Source organism: Equus przewalskii, chromosome 2, assembly GCF_037783145.1.
Source record: "Equus przewalskii isolate Varuska chromosome 2, EquPr2, whole genome shotgun sequence".
Lineage (NCBI taxonomy): Eukaryota > Metazoa > Chordata > Mammalia > Perissodactyla > Equidae > Equus > Equus przewalskii.
Genome location: NC_091832.1, coordinates 70002369 through 70012174, shown reverse-complemented (window position 1 = coordinate 70012174; position 9806 = coordinate 70002369). Strand labels below are relative to the sequence as shown.

The 9806-nt window shown below is 40.8% G+C and overlaps 1 protein-coding gene across 2 annotated transcripts in view; it reads right to left on the bottom strand.

The window, feature by feature from the left end:
• Positions 1 to 583: 583 nt before the first annotated feature.
• Positions 584 to 9806, bottom strand: part of TMEM192 (transmembrane protein 192) — a 28542-nt gene continuing 19319 nt past the window's right edge. For both annotated transcript variants that reach the window (XM_008543716.2, XM_008543772.2), the window contains 2 exons: positions 3044 to 3146; positions 584 to 2729 (listed from right to left, as the gene is read on the bottom strand). In XM_008543716.2, coding sequence (XP_008541938.2) covers positions 2591 to 2729; positions 3044 to 3146 — 242 coding nt within the window. In that variant the 3' untranslated portion in view covers positions 584 to 2590. The remainder of the gene's footprint in view (positions 2730 to 3043; positions 3147 to 9806) is intronic.

The following is a 9806-nucleotide window of genomic DNA, read 5'->3' as shown; positions in this document are numbered from 1 at the left end:
CATTTGAAATAAAATCCCAAAATTAACAATATAGAAATATACACATATACACACATATTTACTTTTAATAAAATGTTACTATGGCCGCCTGAGTTCAGGGCCGTACCTTTGTGCCGCCCACCTTTCCCCCACATTGTGCTACAGTCTGAGCTCTGCCACTTCCTTGCTTGAAACTCCTCAGTGGCTCCCCCTCCAGTGCAGGCCCTTCAGCACAGACAGCGTCAAGGCCCTCCAAGATCTGACACTGTCCACCTCTCCTCCACGTCCTGCCTCACACTTTTGGTTCAAGCTGTCTCCCATGCTTATGTCCGGTTTGCAGCTGTTTACCTTCTTTCCTCATTAATTTGCGTGGAAATCCTGCAGCCCCCTTCCTCCCTAGGGCACTGTGCAACCTGGAGCTCCTACAGCACCTTGGTCTGACTGCCATTATTTCACTTAGCACAGATCCTAGAAATCTTAGTCCTCTCCCTCCTTAGAATGGAAACTATAAACCAGGTTCTGTCTTACTAATTTTTGTATCCACTGTGCTAGCATAGTACCTGACTGATGAATAGAAAGCTTAACATTTAAATTGTTTTATTCATTTTTCTTTTTTGCTAGTTCTAATACTTACTTTCATTTTCTTTTATTGTTTGACTTGTTCAATATTGAGTTTAGAAAAGAGTACTGGTGGGGCCGGCCAGGTGATGCAGCGGTTAAGTTCACATAATCCGCTTCTGGCGGCCCGGGGTTTGCCCATTCGGATCCCGGGTGCGGACATGGCACCACTTGGCACGCCATGCTGTGGTAGGCGTCCCACATATAAAGTAGAGGAAGACGGGCACGGATGTTAGCTCAGGGCCAGTCTTCCTCAGCAAAAAGAGGAGGATCGGAAGCAGTTAGATCAGGGCTAATCTTCCTCAAAAAAAAAAAAAGAGTACTGGAGGTTATACAGACACCACATCACAACTATACTTTTCTCTATAAACCAAAGTTCACCCCATAAACCTTAGAAACTAAGGTCCAAATTGAATTTAAAAATAAATAAGAATTAATTATCGGTCACCAGTGCTTTCCTCTTGAAACACAAAACGGCTGAAGGGAAAGTTTATAGGCTCTTCCAGAACATAGACACAGATTTCTGGAAAGCAATAGCTTTGAAAGGTACTCATTAAAAAAGGAGGAAAGAAGAAGGGAGGGAGGGAGGAAAAGTCAGGAAACTTGAATACAATCTGAATTATAAAAATACAATTTTGGGTATGGTTTGTGACTGTTGTCATCTTGGGGATTCAATAGTATTACCTGTAGAGGACACGCCATTGCCTTTATTTTAGTAGAAAACTTCCAGAATGCCCCAGCAATGGCTGTAGCTAATGTTTGCCCTCCATAACAGTGGATGTGACCAAGTGAATAACATCCCTTGCTAAACAGTTGTGTCTAGCTCAAGAGTTTTCAAATCACATATTGACCATTCAGCTAACGACCAAATACAATTAGCAGCATACATTCTCACAAGATCCCCTCCCCTCGTCATGTTAAGCTTTCAACCAAAAGTCTTTCTAAGGCAGCATGTGAAGGTGCCAATAGCAAATTGATCACTTAAAGGGGCAACCAGGAAAACTGGAGAAATAATGCCATTTACTCATAGAATGTTGCACTGTATCTGGAGAATTAGACATGTTTAATATCTGCATATAAGTTGATATGACAGTTTATTTCCACCGTAATTTTTAAATATAATCGAAGACTAAAAAAGGTGTCCCTTTTTTTCTTTTTAGACAAACTTAAAGCCTCAAAAGATCCCTTTCCTATAACTGAACTTACAGATCCAGTGAGGTTTAGTCAATACTGAAATACAGGGCAACTTTTTGAAGAAGGGTGAAAATAAAGAGAAAGTTTAAAGTCTTCTCTAAGTATTTCAGTTGTTGCCAATGGAAAGTGCTGCTGATGTAACAAGCAGCACTGGTCAGTCTAACGCTGGTCCGAGTCATTTCCATCTCTTATTTCTGGAGAATGGGAAGCTGTAGGAGTTTGCATAGTAAATCACCTAGTGACACCCTGTCCTAAGTGAGGAAATTCTTTATAAAAGCTACACAGGCCAGGCTGTCCTCCGACACCACACAAGCATATAAAACACATGACAAGGCTCCATGGGAAAAAACATTAACCACAAGAAATAATGACTTCTCTCCTCAGTTTAAAAGTGGGAAGATCTTATTTGATCACAGCCCTGTTTTAAATAGATTGTCATGTCAGACTTCCTCTAGCAATAGCCAAATTGTTAGAGGGTTCAAATGTCATGTGAAAGAAGTGTTGGCCAAGGAGATGTTTAAACGATACTTTTGATCTTAGGATAAACCAAGAGTTAAATAATTTCAAAATGTGCAAAACACTGTCCTTGAGTTATCAAGGCTCTACAAAGTATCTTTCAAATGATCCGCAAGCCCTTACATATTAAACAGCCACATAGGTGAGAACCAAATTCAGGTTTCCAGCAAAAGCTGTAAAATGCTACTTGGCAAAAGCTGCAATTCCCTATGACAGCTTGTCAGGTAGTCAGTCTTAAATTCCTCTGGCTTCCTCTGCGATCGCTGTCTGGACCTTGAGGCTCTCACATTCTACTTGGCTGAGAGCCTACGTCACAGGAAGTCAAAGCCAACAGCCGCTTACTCAACAGGGCATTGTGCCGCTTCAAATATACTATTATGTCTCCTTGCTTCTCAACAATTTCTTCTAGGCTTGAAATAGTCCTGCAAAGAATCAAGATATTAATGATGACATATATTCCCCGATACTTGTTAGTCTCTTTGCGAATGGGTCCCTACCAGTTTTCAGTAGAGCATATTGTATTTGTTACTTTTTCTCAGATGTTACAAGCCAAGGCATTATTCCAAAATGGGATTGGTTTCACCACAGCTGAAGGGAAGTAAACAAATCAAACATAATTTTAAATGCACACATGCAAAGTTATAAACTACAAGCATTAGAATGGGTTCTAGATTTCCAGGGGGAAAAAACTTTTAATTCTCTTTCTATAATCTTTTGCTCTCCACCCACAGCTTACCTGAATCCAGTCTCTGAGGTAATATTGATGGGGTGAGCATAGATTTTTTCTTCTTCAAGTACATCAGGCTGAGGTTTGGATTTATTAAATCTTCGAATTTTCACTAAAATAATAAAGTCATTATTATCAGTTTATCTAATTATGAAAATTTTTCTATTTCCATTTATTCCAACTACATTAATTGGCTATTCTTTTCAAATAAGTTAATATGCAAAAAATTGCTTCATAAAGCAAATAAACAGATTTGTTTATTGAGGTACTCAAACATTTGAAAGTGTACCATGTGCCAGGCCTGTACTGAATACTGGGAATACAAAGGTTATCATTATTATTGATAACAATAGTAACAGCTATCATTTTTTGTGCACTTAAAACACAGAGGGCACAGAGGAACTGTTTCACATGGACTGCCTCGTTCAGCTCTGAGAACCACCCCCTGAGGTGGGTGCTCTTATTTCTCCTGTTTCCTACAATCGAGTTAAGTGAAGCCCAGGGAAGTCAGAGAAGCAGCCAGGGCTCTGATCCAGGAAGCATGACTTCAACACCCCCGCTGTTGGCACTACCCTCTGAAAAGAGCCACTAGTCAAGGGGAAAATACAGACGATAAGCCCACATTCCAAGACAGTATGAAATGGACCATAAATCGAAGCTTGCACAAGGAGCTATGACAGCCCCAGAAAGCAGCCCCTTACTCAGCGGGAGCGGGGGTGGGAGGGAGGGTCAGAGAGAAGGAAGTGGGTAGGGCCTGAGTCCAGCCTTGAGGGAAACACAGGAATTAATCACACAGACTAGGCGAGTGGAGAAGAAGGTGTTTCAGCTGCAGGAAGAGCCTGAACAAATGCTGAGGATCTTGAGGTGCGTGTGCGTGTATGAGGGTTGTGGGAGGGGGGCATCAACAAGGGGCGAGGCTGGAAATTGGGCAGGGAAGACATCATGAGTGGCTGGTGGGGCACGCCGAGGCATTTAGATTTTATCCTGAGAGCAAATGGCAGTCACTGAAAGGATCTCACCATCACCGTGAAGAGTAGGGATGGGCAGGGGCCAGTTCATGGAGAGCCTTTTATGCCACACTAAGATTTCAGCTTTTCTCCCTTAGGCCATTAGAAAACTCTGAACATGGAAGTTGTTAATGATCAGTTACTCATGAACGTGATCACGCTGGCAGAAGTAAGGAATGTGAATCAGAGGACAGAGGGAGGGAGACCAGCAGTGTGCCTCCTGGAATTACCCATGCAAGATGTGACGAATATCTAACCAAGGCAGTGGCAGTGACAAAGGAAAGAAGACGGATTTGAGAAGCAGGTGGACTGAACAGGACCAATGGCTGATAGATGGAGAGTAAGGTGGAAGGAAGAATCCAGGATGACACCTAGGTAGGTGCACGCTGGCACTGTTAGCCGAGATAGGGGAGGAGGGGGAGGATGGAGGAAGGTTTTGAAGAAGAGGAGAAAGATGCTCAGCTCAATTCTGATCTTGTTGGTACCTATGGGACACCCCGATGTTAATTATCACTAAGCAAATGAATATAAAGGTTCTGTTCATTAGGGGGCTGCCCACTGGTGTATAGATGGTAACTAAATATGGAGAATGAAAAAGGATGAGTCTGGTGGAGAATGCTGATACCCACTCATATTTAAAAAGTAGGGAAAAATCTGCTAAAACGGAATGGAAATAAATATCCAGAGAGGCGGGAGGAGAATCAGGAAAGAGCAGTCAGTGTTCACTGCCAGAAAGGTGAAGACATGTAGAATCTGATCTGGTGAATTTGGCAATTTGGAGGTTACTGATGAACTTGGCAGTTTTGGGGGATAAGTGGTATGATGGACTGAATTGTGTTCCCCCAAAATTCATATTTGAAGCCCTAACCCCCAATGTGACTGTCCTTGGAGACAGGGACTGTAGTGAGGGAATTCAAATTAAATGAGGTAATAAGGGTGGGGCCCTGATCTGATAGAGGAAAAGGCACAGGGATGCAGCGCTTGCGCTGACCAAAGGCCATCTCGGGACACAGCAAGAAGGCGGCCATCTGCCAGCGAAGGAGAGAGGCCTCAGGAGAAACCAACTCTGTCAATACCTCTGTCTCGGACTTCTAGCCTCCAGAACGGTGAGAAAATATCTTTGTGTTGTTTCAGTCACCCAGTCTGGGTCTTTTGTGATGGCAGCCCTAGCACACTAATCCAAGTGGGCAGATAAGCAGAAACGATGAAGGCTGTCCCCAACTTCTCAGGTCTGAAGACAGACCGAGCAGGACAGCTTGCATCTCTGCATAACAGCTACTGTCCTGTCCGAATAAGTCTGGGACCGGCTGGAATGAGTAGTTTCCACCAGAGAAGCCTACAAGAGGAGAAACAGCAAGGGCTGAGCCAGGTCTCAATGAAGGCAGTGACTGTCAACCCAGATGAACATGAGAATCATACATCCAACTCCAAATGAGCCAGAATATTCAGCATGTGGGGAGGAGGAAGGAAGGGGGGCTAGACCCAGGTACCAAATGTTTAAAAAGCTCCATGTATGATTCTTTCCTTTTTCATAACAACTTTTGAGATATAATTCATGTATCATGCAATTCACCCATATAAAGTGTAGAATTCAACAGTTCAGGATATTCAAAGAGTTGTGCAAACCATCTCTACAATCTATCTTAGAACATTTCATCACCCCAAAAAGAAACCTGGAATCCACTAGCAGGATTCTCCATTTGCTGCCTGCCTCCCCAGCTCTAGGCCAGCACTAATCTATTTTCTGTCTCTGTAGATGTGCCTGTTCTGGGCATTTCACACACATGGAATCCTACAACACGTAGTCTTTTGTGACTGGCTTCTTCCACTTAGCATAATGTCTTCAATGTTCATCCACGTTGTAGCATGTATTAGCACTTCATTTCATATATTCAATCCTTTTTATGGCTGAATAATATTCTATTGTAAGGATATAACACATTTTGTTTATCTACTCATCAGTTTATCCTAACATCATTTAGGTTGGTTCCACTTGGCTCTTATAAATAACGGTACTTTGAACATTTGTGTACCTGCTTTTGTGTAGATGTGTACATGTTTCCAGTTCTCTTGGATACAGACCTAGAAGTGCAAGCGCTGAGTCATATGATAAGTCTATGTTTAACCCTTTGTGGAACTTCCAGGCTCCACATACGATTCTGATGTACACTCTCAGCTGAGAACTAGGCTGAAGAAGCTTAAGTGAAGAGGTTAAAGAGAAATGTCAAAAGGTTAGGAGATATGCAGAGGGTTCATCAGAAAGGACCATGAAGAACCAGGCAGTACGATGCCAAAAGAAGAAAGTCAGGTAATGTAACTAGAAGCCCTTGACTTTCAGGTACGGCTAGAAAGTTAGAAATGAGAAGCACCTATGGCTTCAAAGGGCACAGGCACAAAACCTGAGGTGTTATAGCTCCCAGGTTGGAGGAGACCGAGAATGAGCCCTGGGGCTCCACCACCAACAGATCAGGGAGCACACTCAACAAAGGAGAAGATGGGACCCCAGTGAGACAGGCAGAAAACGAGGAAAGCCAGAGTCCCAGAACATTTCAAGGAGGGAGCGATCAACCGTGTCAGCTGTCATGCAGTAAGATGAAGGCGGAGAATCAAGTATTATATGAGGGCTGCCAGAGAGTCTGAGTTGTTTATGTTCATATCTTCTCTCTCTAAAATGCTGTCTTCCACATAATAATTCCTAAATAAATGAAGAAATGCGGAACAATTCTAAGTGTCTTGAACTGGGGCACAGGAGATGATAAGCACACAGTATTAAAGTAAAAGTTAAGAGGCAGAAATAAAAGACATACCCATAGTCTAACAATATAAAAACGTCCGTCTTTCAGACTCATCTTTTCAGTATTTAAAATAAATTAAATTGGATGCATTCAGGACTTTTTAGATCACAGGTCAGGCATTAACCCCAATGCAAATCACATGGAACAAGAATCTTCCACTCTCTCCATAGTAACTCAAGGAATGCATGCATGCAAGATCAGCAAAGCACTACAAAGACAGGTGGACCCATGCGCCGTTTACATTTTCTTCCATCTTGTACTGAAGCTCTTACAACTTCAGGGCAGTGTTACTGGGTGCTGGAAGGCTGATAACTGAGCAGCATTTATTGACTATGTTACTTATTTTTAAATGGACAGAAAGCTAATCAAATTTAGTAACCTGAAAATGTTTTAAATTTTACCTTCCTAGTTTTCCCGTATAGACGTAGTCAAGCAAATTAGTGCCCAAAAAGAAAAGTTTATCTTGGTGTCTAGAGATTAACCACATACTTAGAACGCAAATAAATTAGTCAAAGTCAGGTTAGAATTAGTCTATCAAAGAATCATGTCTTAAAGAGTTACTTTCAACATTATCAAAACTAGCTATCTTCTAAAATCTTTTTTAGTATAGAGAAGCAAGAAAGATGCATATATCAGGAAACCAACCTTAAATTTTCTGTGACACTGAACAAAAGCCACTTTTGTCCCTGGAAGCTATGCCCTAAAGCTCTTGTCAGAGCCTACAGTACATTTAAAGGAACATTATAATTTAAAAAGTAAGCTTTGAGAATATGGAGGAAAAATAGTCACACTTGAACCTTCTAAAGAAATCCAACATTTGCAGAGACTCTACCCTATGTAAATTTATAATTACCATAATAATTATTAACCTTTCCTGTGTAAATCATCTATTTATTTTGCAAGTCTGAATTACCAATTATCAGTTTTTCTTAAAGTAGGAAGTATATTAATTTGAGATTTTAAAAGACAATTTGAATGGTGTATTTTATTCAGATAAAAAAATTAAAAATTAATGTAAATAAAGATGAAATATGCTTCTAAGTCTTTGACTACAGACCAAAGCAATTCTTTTTAATTAGGAAGACAATGGATTAAAATAAGTGATGCATGCTAAAGGAAAAGGAAAATTCTTTCTGCTCAAGTCTAGGCATCATGTAACTAATATATTTCTGCCCAACTGTAAAAATTACCTCCTCTCAGGATTCTTGGACATCTGCTTCCTCCACCTCCTTCCAAACAGTCTCAGGTTTTTGTCATTTTGTTTTTAACATTACCTGTCTTATTTACAGTGTAATTAACTTTAAGTGTTACAGGAAATCCTTTAAAAAATGGTACAGTAAATCCTAGAGAAATAAATCTTGGACTACATTTTAACAGTATTAATTTCCCTCTATATACATGATGACATTCACACAATCTTTGGAATATTGTTGTCACCTCCTTCTGTGTCACAGAGCATCTTATAGGTATTACAGAAAATACTTTACTGAAGGCTTGTACCCCTTGTAGTAAATAAAAGTTGTAGATATTATAAAATAATATGAATTCTACTGCTCAGATCTAAATTATAACCCCATTTATAGTGCTTGACAGACACGATATGAATGGAGTGGATCTCAATCAACAAGATAATTCAACGTTCGTTTCTGTCACATGGATCACTTTACTGAAGAAGTGAGCTGTTTCCTATATTCTGAAAAATTAACCTTACTTTAAAGTCTCATCCCTTTTTATGAAGTTAAGTATGTGGTGTACATTTCTTTTTTTTCTTTTTCCTTTTTCTTTTGCTGAGGAAGATGCACCCTGAGCTAACATCTGTTGCCAATCTTCCTCTTTCTGTATGTGAGCTGCTGCCACAGCATGGCCACTGATGAGTGGTGTAGGTCAGCGCCTGGGAACCGATTCCAGGCCACTGAAGCAGAGCACACCAAACTTAACCACTAGGCCAGCGGGGTGGGCCCCTGTGCATTTCTTTTTTTAGAGTGAGGTGCAAATGTGATTCTCTACCTAATTTGGCTAATTGTTAGCTGATAACTACAGAAAAATTTCTAAAAGTCAATTAAGAATGCAACATTCAGGGGCCGGCCCGGTGGCGCAGCGGTTAAGTTCGCACGTTCCGCTTCTCGGAGGCCCGGGGTTCGCTGGTTCGGATCCCGGGTGTGGACACGGCACTGCTTGGCAGCCATGCTGTGGTAGGCGTCCCACGTATAAACTAGAGGAAGATGGGCACGGGTGTTAGCTCAGAGCCAGGCTTCCTCAGCAAAAAAAGAGGAGGACTGGCAGTAGTTAGCTGAGGGCTAATCTTCCTCCAAAAAACAAAAGCAAACAAAAAAAAAAGAATGCAACATTCATTCACATTCACAAACTAGTCACTCGATTCATATTCTAAATACTGTTCTCTAGGCCTTAAGGAGACTCAGCAAAAAAATCAGGAAAATGAGATGAAGCTAAGGCCCAGATGACTTCTTCCTTCTTAACTAGAATAATGATTGCTTTCAAAATGACTAGATAAAGTATGCTATTGTCACAAAACATTGGTGCTCAATGCCACAAAGTTAGCTATTATTACGGGCAGATTAAACGTGCATGTCAGCATGGCAGCAGGAATGAAATCTCGATTTCTCCAGGGCTTGAATTTTTTCCTGTTCAAGTATCTTTCCTTCTATTTTTCATATTAGCATATCTGAAGCTTACTTTACCACTGAGAGTTTTAAGAGAGAGCAGACAGACAGACAGACAGACAGACCAACCAACTCTCAGGGAGCTCTAGATTTAGAAAGAAGTGGGTTCTTAAATGGTTTATCCCAAAGCAAGTCTGAGCTAAATGCAGTCTTGCATGCATTACTTATTTACTTATTTTTATTTTGTTATTTTTAATTTTAAATGCCAGATTTATATTTCAGTTGTTCTTGAGGAAGCAAAAGTTTGTGGGCCTTTTTAATTTTTTTTGTTTTGTTTTTTTAATGAAAA